The sequence below is a fragment of the Mobula hypostoma genome, chromosome X1 (genome assembly GCF_963921235.1).
Source record: "Mobula hypostoma chromosome X1, sMobHyp1.1, whole genome shotgun sequence".
NCBI lineage: Eukaryota > Metazoa > Chordata > Chondrichthyes > Myliobatiformes > Myliobatidae > Mobula > Mobula hypostoma.
In genome coordinates this window covers 20,315,779-20,336,027 of record NC_086128.1, presented here as the reverse complement: position 1 = coordinate 20,336,027, position 20,249 = coordinate 20,315,779, and the positions used below count along the sequence as shown (strand labels likewise).

Here is a 20,249-nt window from a genome sequence, read left to right as displayed (position 1 = left end):
CTAGGCATGTTATCTTACGTTTTCATTACTTTCAAGACAAGGAGAGACTGTTTCGATTCGCTCGATCTAAAGGTTTCATTGATTTTTCGGATCTTAAGTTCCGATTCGTGGAAGATTTCAGTAAACCAATCTGGGACCAACGGGTCCGTTACAGATCCGTGATGTCGGAATTCTATAAGATGGATTTAAGACCAGCGCTGCTGTACCCTGCACGTCTAAGGATTCGCATGTTAGATGGAGCTCTTCGTTTTTTTGATTCTCCATCGGATGCCCAGAGTTATCTGGATCAACTTTCATCTTCAACATCTTAATTGCCTTTTTTTAATTTTCTCCGTTGATCGGAGGCTGTGAATTGGTTGGTTTTAACTTTTCTGTGCCCTATTTGGGCAGAAAAGTTTACTTTTGATTTCTTAATATGGCTGCTAAACTTTCTTTTTAACTGCGTCATTTCTTTCTTTTCCCAGGGGATTCTGGGTGGTTACTTCCCTTTTGTCATCTTACGTATTTCCTGTGCGGCCTTAAATTTTGTAGTTTTTTTTAAATTTTATTCTGTTTTGCTTTTTATAATCATTTTATGTTAATAATCCTATTTTTTTTGTTGCTGTGTCTATTCATGAGTTTGAGGTTTATTGTGGTTTTTTTTTAATATATACTTTCCGGCTTTTGTTCTGTTCTGTGTGTATTTTAATTGAGCTAACTTTTTTTTACTTATTTTTTTACTGTTTTACAATTAGCTGATCCTTTTCATATTTATACCTTTTTTTTAGGGAGCATATACCGGAAGTCATGGGGGTAGTTTTAGCGCTTGCTTCTTTCTGGCGGGTCTGCTTTAGATTTCGCCTTGGGGTCCTGGGGTGGGGGGCGGTGGGAGGGGCTTCACGTTTTAGTTTGTTTCTCTTTGGGCTATATACATTATTGAAGTATTGGTTACGTCCTTTTCCCCGGTATCTTTTGTATGTTCTGTTTCCTCTCCGGGTCTGTGGGTCGCGCCTATTGTCAATCCTCCTTGTTATGGGTTGACTTTAGGATTTATGGAGTCTATTATTAATTTTGTCTCCTGGAATACTAATGGTCTTAATCATCCTATTAAAAGGAAAAAAGTTTTTAAAGTGTTCCGGAGACTTAAAGCACAAATTTTATTTTTACAAGAGACCCATGTACGGAGGGGGGACAGACTACGTTTTTTCAAATTTTGGAAGGGACAACAATTTCATTCGAACTCCAATGCTAAGATTCGAGGCGTCTCTATTTTTATAGACTCCTCAGTTACTTTTATACAACAGGATATTATCTCTGATCCGAATGGTAGATTTTTATTGGTTAGTGGTTTATTATTTAATAAAAAAGTAGTTTTGGTTAATGTTTATGCTCCTAATATGGATTGTCCGGAATTTTATAAATCATTGTTTGATCAGTTTCCGAATTTGAACGAGTTTTCATTGATTTGGGGCGGAGATCTTAATACCTGTTTATCTCCAGCTTTGGACCGTTCGGCTCCTTTACGGACTTTACCTAATAAATCTGCAAATTTGATTAATTTTTTCCTTTCTGATTCTGGGTCGACGGACATTTGGCGTTTTCTGCATCCTCAGGAAAAAGATTTTTCCTTCTTTTCACATGTTCATCATTCCTATTCAAGAATTGATTATTTTTTCATTGATTCTCGTCTCATTCCTTCAGTGATTAAATGTGATTATGATTCTATAACCATTTCGGATCATGCTCCACTTAAGCTTTCTATTAAAATTATGGCCAATATACCAAACAATAGACAATGGCGTTTTAATTCGCTGTTGCTTCAGGACTCGGACTTTGTTATTTTTATGAATGAACAGATTGAGCTTTTTTTTACAATTAACCATACAGAAGATATTTCGGTTAACACTCTTTGGGACACTTTTAAAGCCTATATTCGGGGTCAGATTATTTCGTATTCCGTTGCTTTGAGGAAGAAACAGAAGCAGGAGGAGATGGTAATTGTGGACAAGATTAAAGAAATTGATAAGAAATATGTTATGGCTCCTTCTGAGGAGCTATACAAACAAAGAACTGAACTTCAAATGGAACACAGTTTACTACTCTCGTCCTCGATTGTAAACCAATTAAAGAAAACAAGAAGTGATTTTTATGTTCACAGTGATAAAATTGGCAAGCTGCTGGCTAATCAATTGAAATCTAATTATGTTAAATCTCAAATCAATCAGATTTATAACCAAAATGATCGATTGATATTGGATCATGTGGGGATTAATCAAACCTTTTGTGATTTTTATTCTTCTTTATACCAATCAGAGTCTCCTCGAGATTCTATATATATGAATGATTTTTTAGATAAGTTAGACTTCCCTCTGATTTCACAGGATATGTCTTCTTTATTAGATACTTCCATTACAATGGATGAGATTAAGAATGTTATTTTTTCTATGAATCTGGGGAAAGCTCCTGGCCCTGATGGGTTTACCGTTGAATTTTATAAATGTTTTGCTTCTTTATTGATTCCTTGGCTCTATAAGGTTTTTGAGGCTTCTTTGAAACTTGGTAAACTTCCGGAATCTTTTAATAGAGCATCAATTTCTTTAATACTAAAGAAGGATAAAGACCCTGCTCAATGTGCATCTTATAGACCAATATCTTTATTAAATGTTGATTCTAAAGTTTTTTCTAAGTTATTAGCAAATAGACTAGAAAAAGTACTTCCTTCTATTATTTCGGAAGACCAAACGGGTTTTATTAAAGGTCGTTACTCTTTTTATAATATTCGTACATTGTTAAATATCGTTTATACTCCCTCACAAAATGTTCCTGAGTGTGTTATTTCTTTAGATGCCGAGAAAGCTTTTGATAGAGTAGAATGGCCTTATTTATTTAAGGTGCTTGAAATGTTTAATTTTAGCTTGAAATTTATATCCTGGATTAAACTGTTATATTACTCCCCTGTAGCCTCGGTTCGTACTAACTCCTTAAACTCACCTTTTTTTCCTCTCTTTCGTGGTACTCGACAAGGCTGTCCTCTTAGTCCCCTATTATTTGATATTGCATTAGAACCTCTTGCAATTGCTATTCGAGAATCTTTAAATATTACTGGGATAACTCGGGGATTAAAGTCCCATAAATTATCACTCTATGCTGATGATTTACTTTTATATATTTCTAATCCTGAGAGATCCATTCCTGCTGTTTTAGAGTTATTAGCACAATTTGGTCTTTTCTCAGGTTATAAATTAAATCTTAGTAAGAGTGAACTTTTTCCGATTAATAAACATCTTCCCTTATATTATAAATTTCCATTTAAATTGATTAATAATTACTTTTCATATCTTGGGATTAAAATTACTTGTAAACATAAAGATTTATTTAAGACTAACTTTTTACCATTAATAGACCATATTACTCAACTTTCATCTAAATGGTTTCCCTTATATTTAACTTTGATTGGTCGTATTAATGCAGTTAAGATGTTTTTTTTGCCAAAATTTTTATATGTGTTTCAGGCATTACCAATTTTCGTTCCTAAATCTTTTTTTGATAAAGTTGACTCTAAAATTTCTTCATTTATTTGGCAGAACAAGAATCCGAGACTGGGTAAAATACATTTACAGAAAGCTAAGAGAGATGGAGGTTTAGCATTACCTAACTTTAGATTTTATTATTGGGCTATTAATATTCGACATATGAAATTTTGGTTACTTGACCGGGACATACTATTTATTCCTAAATGGGTAGCATTGGAATTACAATCTGTTCAGGGTTATACACTTGGTTCTATTTTAGGTTCCTCTCTTCCTTTTGATTCGAAACGTCTTAAGCAGGTCTCTAACCCGATAGTTAAATATGCTTTGCGCATTTGGTTTCAATTCAGAAAATTTTTTGATCTTAATCAATTCGGGTTAGCGATTCCTATTTTAGGTAACATATTTTTTCCTCCCTCTTTTACGGATCGCGCTTTTCAAACTTGGAAGACTAAGGGTATTTTACGGTTTTTGGATTTATTTTTAGATGGTTCCCTTATGTCTTTTGAACAATTATCTAATAAATATAACTTATCAAGAATACATTTTTTTAGATATTTACAAGTTAGAAATTTTCTAAGTACTATACTTACTTCCTTTCCAATGCTTCCTCCTATATATATTTTAGATTCGATAATTAACCTTAATCCATGTCAGAAAGGTGCATCGGCTATGATTTATAATATTATTATGAAACTTAGGAAAGCTCCATTTGATAAGATTAGGGTAGATTGGGAACAGGAATTGGGGCTTACCATTTCTGTGGATGATTGGGGGCAGATTTTACAATTAGTTAATACTTCCTCTATTTGTGCTAAACATTCCCTAATTCAATTTAAAGTGGTTCATAGAGCACATATGTCCAAAGATAAGTTAGCGCGTTTTTACTCGCATATTAATCCTTTCTGTGATAGATGTTCGGGGCAGATAGCCTCTTTAACTCATATGTTTTGGTCTTGCCCTACTTTGGAAACTTTTTGGAGAGATATTTTCAATATTATTTCTAAGGTATTAAATATAGATATCTCTCCTCACCCTATTACTGCTATCTTTGGACTACCTAAAATTTCTAGTAATCTTTCCCCTTCAGCCCGTAGAATGATTGCATTTCTTACTTTAATGGCGAAAAGATGTATTTTACAACATTGGAAAGAGCTTAATGCTCCAACTACCTTTTTTTGGTTTTCTCAGACGATTTTATGTTTGAATCTGGAGAAAATTAGAAGTAACCTTTATGATTCTTCATTTAAATTTGAACAGATTTGGGGACCTTTTATTCGATATTTTCATTTAATGTAATATTTACCCTTCTTGTTTTTTCTTCACTGTTTTAATGGAGGTCGGGATTGAGGACGTGATTTTAAGTTTAACTCTGTTTGGTTTCAAGTTAGCCCATTGCTTTGCTTTGCTTTTAGTTAGTTGCACGGTGGGTTTTTTTTTTGGGGTTTTTTTTTTCTTTTTTTTTCCATTGATATATATAAAATCTAGTATACTATTATGTTATCTTGGTTTCTTATGCTTAAATTACATTGTTTGTAGTATTTTCTTTTTGGTATTGTTATCTTTTGGAATTTTATTATACTTTAACATTGTATTAATGTTTATATGGCTTACCTTTTTTGTATACTTACTCAATAAAAAGATTTAAAAAGAAAGAAAGTACATTGGCCTCATGGTGAGTCCAGTTGCAGAGTCATACAGCGTGGGAGTGGGCCCTTTGTCCCGACTGGTCCATGCCAATCAAATGCCCATCCAAGCTAGTCCCATTTGTCAGTGTTTGGCCTTCTAAACCTTTCCTATCCATGTAGTTGACTAACTGCCTTTTAAAAGTTATATTGCACCTGTCTTATCCACTTCCTCTGGCAGCTCGATCCATGTACTGAACACACCCTTTAAAAAAAATTGCTCAAGTTCCTATTAAGTATCTCCCATCCTACTCCCATTGATTGTTTAATTGTTCATTATCATTAAATATTTACTAGCAGTTCAAAGATTTCACATGATAGGGCTGTTTAGTCTATTATTGTTTATTAGCCCCGTCCTGATTTTCTTTTGTTGAGACAGACATTACAAAAATAAAAGCAAAATATGAACCGTATATCTCACACAAACATGAATAGATTCATGCAAGTGATCTTGAAACACAGCTTATAGATCAGATAATAGCATTGAGAAGGGTGTTCCAGCACAATTAGCTATCTGATTTTTTTTAATACAATTCTAGAGCCTAAAAGTTTTGATTTATATGGTAACGGAGGCAGAAGTACCATGGACAATTGTTCACTTTTATGTGGAAGATAAACTCAAAATGGCACTCAGCAAAGGTTGTAGCCAGTGAGAAATGTTTTCTATCAATTTAACGCTTGCCCCCAAATTTATGGGCTATAATTTGGGGAAACATTCCATAAGACTACTTGTAAAACTTACTTCTTTGCTGTTGCTCTTTCATTGATCCTGTTTACAGTTACTACTCTATAGATTTATTGAGTATGCCCACAGGAAAAAGAATCTCAGAGTTGTATGTGGTGGCATGCATGTACTCTGATAATAAATTTTACTTTGAACTTTGAATGACATCTCAACCCTCAATACTCTGACCTGCAGAGAGAACAACTCAACTTAAAAGAGATGTTGAGAGTAAATACCTTCTGTGAACAACACTACTTCTGGAAAGGAAAATCAACCTACCATCCTTGGTCACTCTTGAATTTATAAGCAGCAGCAAGAATATGGCACAAAGCTCCACCTGCCTTGAAGTCGAGAAAGCATTTCATCTAGAAAACAGAAGCAGTTATTTAGTTCAGGCACTGAATTAAACCAGAATACATCTAAAGTTACTAGTAACCCTAAAAAAGTAATTATATATCAGAGAGGTTACAATGAGATACACATTTTGAGATGTTTTGTAGAGTTTGCAGGAAGTATATACTGATAAAAGAGAAGAATGTTGAAACAAGTGGAGGCTGTTAAAAGGTCTGAGGTTGGAGGCAATGAGATTCTCTCCACATCTAAAGTAATCCTATTAGTTTGACTACTATTCAAGAACAGCTCCAGACCTAATGCTTGCTAACTTTTGCTCTGACAAAATAGAGTTGGCTTTGGTGAGAACACTGTACATAGCTTTAAGAGCTATGTTTTTTTTCCCTTTTGCATCTAGTTACTCTGAACTGAATACTTGCGACACAGGGAATTAACAGCTATTTTGACTTTTGCATCAAGGTTAGAAAAGTTTGCATCTGGATATATTTCATTCAGCTAGACAAGATAATTAACAAAGAAATTTTAGTAGGAGGGAGACAGGAGTGGACAACCAGTGTTCCATAGATGCATGTACATTGTATCCCTTATTCCTTTCAGACAAGTTTCATTCTTTTGTTTTCTCCTTCTGAGTACATGGCAATGCCTTAACCATTTGTGTGTTGTAAGGCCACTAGGGCTCCTTCCATCCTTATCAAGGGGAGTGCTAACCTTCTCTCCTTTCATACAACACTTGTTTTCTCCTTCTGAAAGAATTATGGCCTTTCCTTATTCCTTACAGAAAAACATAGTGAGATCAACTTAAAAAACATAGCACCAAAATATTTTAATAGCAAACAGATGGAATGGGACAATGTAGAAGAAGTTGAGAGTAAATTAATAACTTCTTGTATGTTTTAAAATATTTTTGTATCAAATCATTGAAATAACACTTCAGTAAATTTACTGTATCAGCACAATGGACATTATATGGAGAAATAGACCCTTAATAAAATTAGAGTCCCTGGTCCTGATACAAGAGTGCCAGTAAACAAACCTCCATAGATCGAGCTCATTTGAGATGAACTCCAACACTGGATAAACATGTTGCACAATTAAATTTCATCATAAGGTATTGTACAATTCCAGAGACCTTGCTCATTGCAAATATTTTCAATTAAATGAGTCTCACCTACTTGGTAAGTAGCTAAGCATTTAAAGTTGGAAGACAGATTCCATGTTTTTTTTTAAAGAGGATTAGGGAGTTATTGAAATGGTTTAAAACTATTGTGGCATTTGATAAGAGAGAAGTTAATTCCACTGGTTAGGGGAGTATGGAATGATGAGGCATAATCTTAAAATTACAGACAGACCATTCAGAAATAAAGTCAGGAGACACTCCTTCCAGCAAGGAGTAGTAAAAATCTTGAACACACTTCTTCGAGAAAGACTTGCTTCTTAGAAGAGGTCCAATGAAAACATAACTGAAACTAAAATACTTCTGTTAATTAAGGAGGGTTGGTTTACAGATTTCAAAATAATAGATGAAGGAGATAGAGGATAGCTAAATGGTGGAAGAGTGAGGAGGGCTGAATTGTTTATTTGTGTCTCTATGTTAAAGCAGCATTAATGTATACCTGATTTACTTACTGGCAATTTGGTAAGAGGTGCATTGCTTACGTGTTTCCCAAACACCTCTTCCTGGAACTGCAGCAACTGAACAACCAGACTTGAGAGAGACTTGTTAGTTGGCGGCTCTGCTTGGATGTACTGTAAAAATAAAAGTCCACCATCAGACAAATTACAGAAACAGTTTATGTGGCTCAACAATAAATTGCTGCTATCATAACCATTCATACTTCAAGAACTTTTCTTACTTGGAGAATATAAAGATATCAGATATGATACTATTCTCACCTGTTATTCTGAAGAGTAAAGCTCTATGATGGAAGGTAAATGGCTTTTATGGTGCCTGCTTTTATAGATACTTTTATTATAATCATCACATTTTGTTCTTTGAAAACAAATTTGCACACTTCAAAAAACAATTCTTAATGGCTTCCCTACTAAAATGTGCCTGGCTAACATGTACAAAAAGCTTTGACTTCATTTATAGTAATCTGAAATTCCAATAATAGTGAAATCAGAAGATCAAATTGTGGGTTAGGATTGGTTTTATTCAAAATTTATTATCAGGGTGGAGAATGTGGAAACAGAAAAAAATCTTAATGGAGCAGAGCACAAAAAGCATAGGAATGCCTGCCTTAGTGTGGCATGGTAGCGAGCTGATAGAACAGCTGCCTTACAGCTCCAGAAACCCTGGGTTTGATCTTGACTTCTTTTGTGGTCTGTGTGGAGTTTGCACATTCTCTTTGTGACTGTGTGGGCTTCCCCTGATTTCCTCCCATGGCTGACAATGTTTAGGCACTGTAAATTAGCCTTAGTTTAGACTTATGGCAAAAAGGATCAAAGGGCAATTGATGGCCCAGAGAAAGTAAGTTGCAAGTGTACAGGAAAAATAAGAAGATGGGAAATAGGGCTGATGTGTTTGCTCCTCCAGAAGCTGAATGACCATCTTTTGTATCCTAGTAGTAGGTCACCAGTTAACCAATGAAACTAAGACTGAGAAATAAACAAAGAAAGAACCAAGCGGAATTGAGTATGGGTGACTACTATTCTCAACTTGCCTATTGCAATGGTGTTCTGGCAGACTTTTCCTTCATAAATGTGAGATCCAAAACTGTAGCTCCCCATAAACCAATGTGTTTGTTGCCAGATGAATAAGTGCCAAAGGTCTATAAATGGAGGAAAGGCTTTCTCTGGGAGATTGAAAGAAACAATATCAAGGCATGCAGCCAGGGAAGATCTTGCTCATGACTGTTACAGTTGACAAAGCCTCAACCATATTATGCCATAGCCTGAGCAAAGAAAACACAGTAAAAATAACATGAAAAATACAACAGGTCAAAAACTCTGCCAAAACTGTGTCATGCTGTCTTCAAATTCTAAGGATGAAAAATGTATCATCAAAGGATGGCAAACAAAACCAAATTATGCCATTACGCAAGTACACTTATCCTCCTTGGACCTCACAGAAACGTGCAAAATTTATACCACGATTTAGGTGGGTGGTGTTGAGGGCAAATCTAAGTCAGTGGCAATTTCCTTAATTTATATCCGGTTTTACACCATAGCAAAACTAAAAACAGGGTACAAATGTACTTAAATTCTTAACTTCAAATTATTTGTTGACACTGAAATTCCTCTCAATCCCATTTTCCTGCCGTCTCCACATACTCTTTGACACCCGTACTAATCAAGAACCTATTTTGAATATAACAATAACTTGGCCTCTGCAGCTGTCTGTGGCAATGAATTCCACAGATTCACCAGCCTCTGACTAAAGAAATTCCTCATCACTTCTGTTCTAAAGGAACATCCTTGTATTCTGAGGCTGTGCCCTCTGGTCCTAGACTCTGCCTCATTCTTCTAAACTCCATCGAGTACAACAAACACTATTCATACATCAACCCCTTTGTTCCCAGGATCATTCTTGTAAACCTCTTATGGACCCCTTCCAACAGCAGAACCTTTCTTAGATAAGAGGCCCATATTACTCCAAGTGCGATCTGACCACCACCTTATAAAGCCTCAGCATTATATCCTTGTTTTTCCTATTCTAGTCCTCTCGAAATGAATGCTAACATTGCATTTGCCTTCCTTACTACTGACTCAATCTGTCAGTTAACCTTTAGGGAATCCTGCACGAGGACTCCCAAGTCCCTTTGCACCTCCAATTTCTGAATTTTCACCCCATTTAGAAAATACTCTACACTTTTATTCCTACTACCAAAGTGCATGACCAGACACTTCCCGGCACACTTCCATCTGCCACTTCCTTGCTCATTCTTCTATTGGTCTAAGTCCTTCTGCAGACTCTCTGTTTTGTCAACACTACCTGCTCCTCCACCTATCTTTGTATCGTCCACAAACATGGCCACAAATTTATCAAACGCACCATCCAAATCATTGACATATAACATGAAAAAATGCAGTCCTGACATCACTATTCACCAGCAGCTAATCTGAAAACGCTCTCTTTATTCCCACTCTTTGCCTCCTGCTATTCAGCTAATACTCTGTCTATGCTAGTATCTTTCCTGCAATACCATGGGCTCTTATCTTGCTAAACAGCCTCAAGTACGGCACATTGTCAAAGGCCTTCTGAAAATCCAAGTAAACAACATTCACAGACTCTCCTTTGTCTATCCTGTCTGTTATTGCCTCAAAGAATTCCAGCAATTTTGTCAGGCAATATACCACCTTAAGGAAACTATGCTGACTTCAGCCTTTTTATAATATGCCTCCAAGTACCTCAAAATCTTATCCTTAATAATGGACTCCAACATATTCCCAACAACTGAAATATGGTTAACTGGCCTATAATTTCCTTTCTTCTGCCTCCTTCCCTTCTTAAGGAGTTGAGCGGCATTTGCAATTGTCCAGTTCTCCAGAACCATTCCAAAATCTAGTAATTCTTGAAAGATCACAGCTGATGTCTTCACAATTTCTTTAGCTACCATTTCAGAACCCTGGGGTGTAGTCCATCCTGTCTGGGTGACTAATCTACCTTCAGACCTTTCAGTTTTCCAAGCACCTTCTCCTTAGTACAGGTTGAGTACATCTATCTGAAATGCTTGGTGCCAGCAGTGTTCTGGATTTTTTCACATTTTGAAATATAAGATAGCTTGAGATCGCTAACAGGTAACTGACAGAGCCTGCTCTTCTCAAGAAAGATCTGTTTATGTGCTCCATGCCTCAATCAAAACAACTTTCAGAAGACCTTAAAAGAACTGTAGCTGGAAGAGGCTATGGAAGCATTTTTAAAGATCTGAATGTTCATCAGTCCACACTAAGAGAAATTGTTCAGAAATAGAGAAAATTCAGTACTGTTGCTATTCTCCCTAGAAGTGGGTGTCACGCAAAGATTGCAGCAAGAGCACAACATGCAATGCCGAAGGAGGTGAAAAAGAACCCAAGGGTAACAGCAAAAGACCTGCAGAAATCTCTAGAACTTACTAAAGTCTTTGTTCATGTGTCCACTATAAGAAAAACACAGAACAAGAATGGTGCTCATGGAAGGACACCACAGAGGAAATCACTGCTCTCCAAGATTGCAAAAGACCACCTGGATGTTCCACAAAGCTTATGGGACAATGTTCTGCGGACAGATGAGACAAAAGTTGAACTTTTTGGCAGAAATACACACTGCTATGTTTGGAGGAAACAGGGAACACCGAAACCTCATCCCAACTGTGAAGCATGGTAGAAGAAGCATCATGGTTTGGGGCTGCTTTGCTGCTTTAGGGCCTGGGCAGCTTGCAATTGTTGAGGGAACAATTAATTCAAAATTGTATCAAGACATTTTGCAGGAGAATGTCAGAGTAGTAGTCCATCACCTGAAGCTTAAAAGAAGTTGGATGATGCAACAAGGCAATGATCTGAAACACAAGAGTAAATCAACAGCAGAATGGTTTAAAAAGAAGGAAGTCTATGCTTTGGAATGACCAAGTCAAAGTCTAGACCTTAACCAAATTGAGATGTTGTGGCATGACCTGAGGAGGGCTGTCATGTAAGGTATCCCAGAAATATTGATGAACTGAAAAATTTTTCTATGGAGGAATGGTCTAAAATTCCTCCTCGCCATTGTGCAAGTCTGCTCACCAGCTACAGGAACACTTGATGGAGGTTATTGCTGCGAAAAGAGGTTCTACTAGTTATTAAATACAAGGATTCACATATTTTTTCCAGCCTGGACTATGAATGATTGAACAATGTGTTCAATACAGACATGAAAAGTACAATTGTTTATGTGTCACACGAGGAAATCTGCAGATGCTGGAATTTCAAGCAACACACATAAAAATTGCTGGTGCACACAGCAGGCCAGGCAGCATCTATAGGAAGAGGTACAGTCGACGTTTTGGGCCGAGACCCTTCGTCAGGACTAACTGAAAGAAGAGATAGTAAGAGATTTGAAAGTGGGAGGGGGAGATCCGAAATGATAGGAGAAGACAGGAGGGGGAAAGGATGGAGCCAAGAGCTGGAAAGTTGATTGGCAAAAGGGATATGAGAGGATCATGGGACGGGAGGCCTAGGGAGAAAGAAAGGGGGAGAGGGGAAGCCCAGAGGATGGGCAAGGAGTATAGTGAGAGGGAGAGAGGGGGAGGGGGAGGGGGAGGGGGAGGGGGAGGGGGAGGGGGAGGGGGAGGGGGAGGGGGAGGGGGAGGGGGAGGGGGAGGGGGAGAGGGAGGGGGAGAGGGAGGGGGAGAGGGAGGGGGAGAGGGAGAAAATTAGTAATAAAAAATAATAAATAAGTAACGGATGGGGTACGAAGGGGAGGTGGGGCATTAACGGAAGTTAGAGAAGTCAATGTTCATGCCATCAGTAACTAGTTTAGGCAAATGGTGTTTGTCTATTATTGTGACTTAGATGAAGATCAGACCACATTTTAATGAATAATTAATGTAGAAAACCAGGTAATTGCAATGGGTTCACAAACTTTTTCTTGCAACTGTATATTTAAAAAAAACTTTTGGTATTTATTTTTATATTATTGGCTAGCTTACCTTCATATTTCATCTTTTATCTCTTTACTGCTGTTTTAGTTGCCTTCTGTTGGTTTTTAACCCTCTAACTTTCCACTAATAGCATGCCATCTCTTTTGCTTTTATGCTGCCTTTAACTTCCCTTGTCAGCCTCCTTCTCATCCTCCCTTTAGAATGCTTCTTATTCTTTGGGATGTATCTATCCTGCACCTTTGGAATCGCTCCCAGAAACTTCAGCCATTGCTGCTCTGCTGTCATCCCCAATAGTGTCCCATTCCAATCAACTTTGGCCAGCTCCTCTCTCATGCTTCTGTAGTTCCACTCCTCTGTAATACCAATACATCTGACTTCAGCTTCTCCCTCTCAAATTGCAGGGTGAATTCTATCATATTATTATCACTGCCTCCTAATGATTTCTTTACCTTCAGCTTCCTAACCAAATCTGGGTCATTACACAACACCTAATCCAGAATTGCCTTTTCTTTAGTGGGCTCAACCACAAGCTGCTCTCTTAAAAGCAATCTCGTAGGCATTTTACAAATTCTTTTCCTTGGGATCCAGCACCAACCAGATTTTCCCAATCTATCTGTATATTGAAATACCCAATGACCATCACAACACTGTCCTTTTTACATGCCTTTTCTAACCCCCTTCATAATTTGTACCCCACATTCTGGCTACTGTTCAGAGACCTGTACAACTCCCACCAGGGTCTTTTTAACCTTGTAGTTCCCTAACTCTAACTACAAGGATTCTATATCTTCTGATTGTCCTGTATGTCACTTCTTTTCCCTCCCTTGATCACCTGTAATATATTTGGTGATTTCCAACTTATTGGGACTCTACCACCCTATATCATTGGTAGCTCCAAGGGAGAACACAGCCCCCATTCCCACTCATGTTTTCATTCTGCCTATCCTTCTAAAATGCCAAGTACTTTGGAATATTCGGTTCCTAGCTTTGGTCACAATTGCAATCAATGGATGTAATGGTATCAGATTTTTATCAACGTAAACACGTCCAACATATTATTCTCCGTAACTTCTGCCACCTCCAACTGGATCCCACCACTAAGCACATCTTCCCCCCCCCCCGCTTTCCGCAGGGATCGCTCCCTACGCGACTCCCTTGTCCATTCGTCCCCCCCATCCCTCCCCACTGATCTCCCTCCTGGCACTTATCCTTGTAAGTAGAACAAGTGCTACACATGCCCTTACACTTCCTCCCTTACCACCATTCAGGGCCCCAGACAGTCCTTCCAGGTGAGGCAACACTTCACCTGTGAGTCAGCTGGGGTGATATACTGCGTCTGGTGCTCCCGATGTGGCCCTCTATATATTGGTGAGACCCGACGCAGACTGGGAGATCATTTTGCTGAACACCTACGCTCTGTCCGCCAGAGAAAGCAGGATCTCCCGGTGGCCACACATTTTAATTCCACGTCCCATTCCCATTCTGATATGTCTATCCACGGCCTCCTCTACTGTAAAGATGAAGCCACACTCAGGTTGGAGGAACAACACCTTATATTCCGTCTGGGTAGCCTCCAACCTGATGGCATGAACATCGACTTCTCTAACTTCTGCTAATGCCCCCCCCCGTACCCCATACGTTATTTATTTATGTACACACATTCTTTCTCTCTCTCTCTCCTTTTTCTCCCTCTGTCCCTCTGACTATACCCCTTGCCCATCCTCTGGGTTCCCCCCCTCCCCCTTTTCCTTCTCCCTGGGCCTCCTGTCCCATGATCCTCTCGTATCCCTTTTGCCAATCACCTGTCCAGCTCTTGGCTCCATCCCTCCCCCTCCTGTCTTCTCCTATCATTTTGGATCTCCCCCTCCCCCTCCCACTTTCAAATCTCTTACTAGCTCTTCCTTCAGTTAGTCCTGAAGAAGGGTCTCGGCCCGAAATGTCGACTGTACCTCTTCCTAGAGATGCTGCCTGGCTTGCTGCGTTCACCAGCAACTTTGATGTGTGTTGCTCAGATTTTTATCAACTTGTTTTGATTTAAGCTTCTAATTTATCCATCTTTTCAAAATGCTTTGCTCATTCAGACTAAATTCTCTAAATTGGCCTTTTTACCAATTTTCCACACTTTGACTACTGTGCTATTACTTGTAATATCCCCTGTCCCTTCCTCCCATACTTCCCATTTTGCTGCTCCACACTATTATCTTGTCCTTTTCCCTGATCTGAAGCCTAACCCCCCTCATCCCACTTTAAAACCTTATAAATTGCCTCAGCTATATGATTTCAGAATCAGAATCAGGTTTATTATCACCGGCATGTGACGTGAAATTTGTTAACGTAGCAGCAGCAGTTCAATGTACTGCATAATATAGAAGAACAAAATAATAATAATAAATTAAAAAAACAAATAAACAAATCAATTACGTATATTGAATAGATTAAAAAACGTACAAAAACAGAAATACTGTATATTAAAAAAGTGAGGTAGTGTCCAAAGCTTCAATGTCCATTTAGGAATCGGATGGCAGAGGGGAAGAAGCTGTTCCTGAATCGCTGAGTGTGTACCTTCAGGCTTCTGTATCTCCTACCTGATAGTAACAGTGAGAAAAGGGCATGCCCTGGGTGCTGGAGGTCCTTAATAATGGACACTGCCTTTCTGAGACACTGCACTCTAAATATGTCCTGGGTACTTTGTAGGCAAGCGCCCAAGATGGAGCTGACTAGATTTACAACCTTCTGCAGCTTCTTTCGGTCCTGTGCAGTAGCCCCTCCATACCAGACAATGATGTAGCCTGTCAGAATACTCTCCATGGTACAACTGTAGAAGTTTTTGAGCGTACTTGTTGACATGCCAAATCTCTTCAAACTCCCAATAAAGTACAGCTGCTGTCTTGTCTTCTTTATAACTACATCGATATGTTGGGACCAGGTTAGATCCTCAGAGATCTTGACACCCAGGAACTTGAAGCTGCTCACCCTCTCCACTTCTGATCCCTCTATGAGGATTGGTATGTGTTCCTTCGTATTACCCTTCCTGAAGTCCACAATCAGCTCCTTCATCTTACTGATGTTGAGTGCCAGGTTGTTGCTGCAGCACCATTCCACTAGTTGGCATATCTCACTCCTGTATGCCCTCTTGTCACCACCTGAGATTCCATCAACAATGGTTGTATCGTCAGCAAACTTATATATGGTATTTGAGCTATGCCTAGCCACACAGTCATGTGTATATAGAGAATAGAGCAGTGGGCTAAGCACACACCCGAGGTGCGCCAGTGTTGATCGTCAGTGAGGAGGATATGTTATCACCAATCTGGACAGATTGTGGTCTTCCGGTTAGGAGGTCGAGGATCCAATTGCAGAGGCAGGTACAGAGGCCCAGGTTCTGCAACTTCTCAATCAGGATTGTGGGAATGATGGTATTAAATGTTGAGCTGTAGTCAATGAACAGCATCCTGACGCAAGTATTTGTGGTGTCCAGGTGGTCTAACGCCGTGCGGAGAGCTATTGAGATTCCATCTGCTGTTGACCTATTGTAGTGATAGGCAAATTGCAAAGGTTCCAGGTACTTGCTGAGGCAGGAGTTCAGTCCAGTCATGACCAACCTCTCAAAGCATTTCATCACTGTCAATGTGAGCACTACCAGGCGATAGTCATTAAGGTAGCTCACATTATTCTTACACACTGGTGTAATTGTTGCCTTTTTGAAGCAAGTGGGAACTTCTCCCCGTAGCAGTGAGAAGTTGAAAATGTCCTTGAATACTCCTGCTAGTTGGTTGGCACAGGTTTTCAGAGCCTTACCAGGTACTCCATCGGGACCTTCTACCATGCGAGGGTTCACTCTCTTTAAAGATAGTCTACCATCAGCCTCTGAGATGGAGATCACAGTGTCATCAGGTGCAGCAGGGACTTTCACAGCTGTAGTTGCATTCTCCCTTTCAAAGCGTGCATAGGAGGCATTGAGTTCATTTGGTCGTGAAGCATCGCTGCCATTCATGCTATTGGGTTTCGCTTTGTCAGTATGATTCCAGCTAAGACTGATAACCTAATAAATGTCTATCCTCAGTACAAGCACTAATGTCCCATCACTCAAAGTCACTGCCTCCTACTCTTTGAGTCGCACATTAAATTCACCAACTCCGTGTCAATTTGAATATGGCTCTGTTAGTAATCCCTAAGATTAACAGCTTTTTGGTTCTGACAGTTAATTTAGACCGCAACTTCTCAAATTCACCTACTTTTAAAAATTTTGCACAACATGTAAGCCAATGGGAGAGACATACTACTGAATCAAAGTGTCTAGATAGCTCACCCCTACCTATTCCTCTTCGCAAGGTTTGCAACTCAGATCCAGCCCACTAACCCTGAGAAGAATCTTCATATGATGTGGATGGACACTGCACGTGTGCTTGCCAGGGATCAAATCATTTCCAACAACTACTCATTGGAACAGATCACCTGCCCTGTCAGCCCTATCAAATCTTCTTTCATCTATTAAATCAGGTAAGCGTTCTAGTTACTTGATAACTTGTTTAGTTTTTAATTGATTGCTTAATCTATTAACATTTTAGTTAGACATAAATTTTATTCTGTGGCAAGCTTAAAAAACACACTAACTAATATTAAGCAAGAGTCAAAATGTAAATATTTCTTTGCTGAAACTAACACCAACCAGAAGTATTGGAGAGAAAAATACCTTCATCCTCCCCTACAATTACTTCTCACAATGTCCAAAATCCTAACATTCCCACTCTACTTACATATTCACCACTCTTCCTTGATATATTTAATCATTATCTAAAACTTGAAAAGTTTTATTACTTGGTTTAGTGTACCTTACTGATGAAAGTGAGAGGGCTTTTAAGGCTAGAATTCAGATTTTAAATGGTGGATACACTTGCAGTAAAGACCAGAAACCAAATGTCTGAGGCTTATTCAAAATTGGAACCAAGGTTCTAAGGGAATAATTTTAATGAACTGTAAATACTTGCTGGTACTTCTGAGGAAACTCACCAGTTTCCTGTCTAAATTGGGCCTAACGCTACATCAGTAACAGCGCAGGAGCAAGTATGAAGAAGACTGCTGGCTGCCCTGAGATGGCTATGGCAACTTGGAAAGAAGAGCCTTACCTTGATGTTGGCAATGTTTACTAAGGGCAGCTGGTCAGAACACAAAACGAAGATGGACTTTTGTGCAACTAGTAGCGACAAAACACAAGTGGAAGTACTATTAATTTTATCTTGAAATTAACAACTAAATGTATATTCACCTTGGGACTCAAACCACAGATTGCTCTCGGAAATTCTAGAAATCCAGTCAATTTAATTGCTGGTAAGGTGTGATTTGCTTTTACTGTTTAAATTCAAGACAATTACAATTTATTTTGACCACTATAAATAGGTAATTTAAATCACAATATGAAAAATGTCCAGGACTTGTACCACAAGTACTACTACTACGTCGACTCAGGCCTAGGGGGCCGGCGTCGGGCATGATGACGGACTCTCCACTTCTCCCTCATCAGTGTTCAGTTCATCTACATTAGCCGTGCCGCTGTCTTCTAGGAGCGTGTTGACCGTAGTCTTGGGAAGGTGCCCAGGGTTCATCCTCCCATGCTTGGGCTCCCATATGATGACTAGGCTGGCAGGTAGCTCGGGGTGGCGTAGACAGTGCCCCGCTAATTGCAGTCTTCTCGCCTCAATTGTGTACCACAAGACCTTAGATGAAAGAGTACTTAACTAACTGCTCTAAACTTTTGGAGACGTTGAGCATTACCAGATTGTTGTTAGTAGGCAGCAAATTCTTGAATTAAGTGTACATGGCAGCTGGGGGGGGGCATTTCAAGTGAGGCGCCAATTTTTCTTAAGTAAAAATTAAGCATCAGCAGTGTACAGCAAGGGACACAATAGACTCTTGCACTACTATGGACATCTCGTTTCTCCACTAATATCTTGTTCTGCATATTTTCCTTTCTCTTCACTGTTTTGAATAATTTATATTGTGTGTTGTCTGTACCTATGTGCCTGTGATACTGCTGAAAGTTTTTCATTGTATGTGTACCTCATTATACTTACGAACATGTATGTTTTTCATTGTACATGTACCTCGCTCTGCTTGTGCACATGACAATAAACTCAATTTGACTTCAGGTGGTGATTGCAACTAACTACTCAATGATCTGATATTGATCCTAGACAAACTGATTCATTTATATGGCAAGGTCATGTGCCTGGATACATGGACACCCATCCCTATTAGATGACCAAGCATCACCTCCAAGGCCACGAAGTCGACAGCATTTTGATGAAGGATCTTCAACCTGGAACACTGATACTTGCTCTCTCCAGAGATGCTGTCTGACCTGCCGAATGCTTCCAGTATCTTTTGTTTTGTATCATATTTCCGGCATCTAAAAGGTTTTTGTTTGCAGCATTCCCTTCCCACCGGCTCCTAATATTCAGCGGAAAATGCACTATTTTTTAGGAGGCGCGAGAAGAGGTCCGTGCCCAGTTGTGTGCCTCCCTCCCTCCATGCCAGGCTGGCACACCTGCTTCTCACACGATACCAGGACAACGCCACACCTCCAGATCCAGGTGACCCGACCTCGCCTCTGCCCTAAGTACGGCCCGTGGCCCTGGATGCGTAACTAGGCACATGATGCCTCACCGTTAATTGTGGCTGGAAGCGGCGAGGCGGGACCTGCGGCCTCCATCTCCATCCCTTCTCATTTTAATAACAATAATAAGTCGCGCTTTTCATATTTTAACACCCCAGGCCCAACGCTTCGTTATAATTGCGCTATTCACCGCGGGAACCCGAGCTCTACCCTCCCACACCCCCTCACCTTTTTGTAATTCTTCCCCAGCCACAGCCGCACGTTGTCGAACTGCGACACCGTGTCCGAGGACTCGAAGTATTTCACGTTTGGGCCTCCATCTTTCTTCCGCACCGCCATCTTCCACGGGCATTCAGAGTACGACCACAAACGGCCAATAGCGCCACTCCGAGTCCGGGAGCGGTATTGGCGGCCAACGGCGCCGCTCGGATTTCGGGAACGGTATAAGCGGCCAATAGCGCCGCTCCGAGACTTGGAGCGGTATCGGCAGCCAATAGCGCCGCTCCGAGTTCGGGAGCGGTAACGAATCAATGGCTACGTGGAAAGGTAGTTTAGGTAAATGTGAGACTGCTAAAGTGTGGAATGAGAATTGAATTAACGGGAAACAAGGAACTGACGAAATTAATGTTTTGCGTCAGTTTACCCGAAGGCGACATCTCAGCCAAGGTGAGGCACCGTAGGTCCTACTCAGGAAGGAATTGAGGTTGGGTCACTTGGTTTCGGAGGTGTGGCGGTAGGGATGCTTAGATTTCAGGACAGTGTTTCTGTATCATCAGGGGTTTTTATGGTGACTTTAGGTGCATGTGCGGT

At 39.6% G+C, this 20,249-nt stretch overlaps 2 protein-coding genes and 1 non-coding gene across 7 annotated transcripts in view; 1 reads left to right on the top strand and 2 right to left on the bottom strand.

The window, feature by feature from the left end:
• LOC134340355 (SWI/SNF complex subunit SMARCC2-like) overlaps positions 1–19,811 on the bottom strand; it is a 128,529-nt gene extending 108,718 nt beyond the window's left edge. For 3 of the 4 annotated variants that reach the window (XM_063037507.1, XM_063037509.1, XM_063037508.1), the window contains exons 1-3: positions 19,668–19,797; positions 7,896–8,015; positions 6,198–6,283 (exon numbers count right to left, since the gene is read on the bottom strand). In XM_063037507.1, coding sequence (XP_062893577.1) covers positions 6,198–6,283; positions 7,896–8,015; positions 19,668–19,778 — 317 coding nt within the window. In that variant the 5' untranslated portion in view covers positions 19,779–19,797. Of the gene's footprint in view, positions 1–6,197; positions 6,284–7,895; positions 8,016–19,667 lie in introns of all 4 variants that reach the window. The other variant, XM_063037510.1, reaches the window with a different exon arrangement.
• Positions 1–20,249, top strand: part of LOC134340356 (calcitonin gene-related peptide type 1 receptor-like) — a 122,903-nt gene that overhangs the window by 1,380 nt on the left and 101,274 nt on the right. The window contains exon 2 of one of the 2 annotated variants that reach the window (XM_063037512.1): positions 17,159–17,326. The gene's annotated coding sequence lies outside the window, so the exon portion shown is untranslated. Of the gene's footprint in view, positions 1–17,158; positions 17,327–17,695; positions 18,155–20,249 lie in introns of those variants that run through there. The other variant, XM_063037516.1, reaches the window with a different exon arrangement.
• Positions 6,873–6,999, bottom strand: LOC134340657 (U6atac minor spliceosomal RNA). Its single transcript, XR_010016604.1, has one exon. It is a non-coding gene; the product is annotated as a U6atac minor spliceosomal RNA (small nuclear RNA).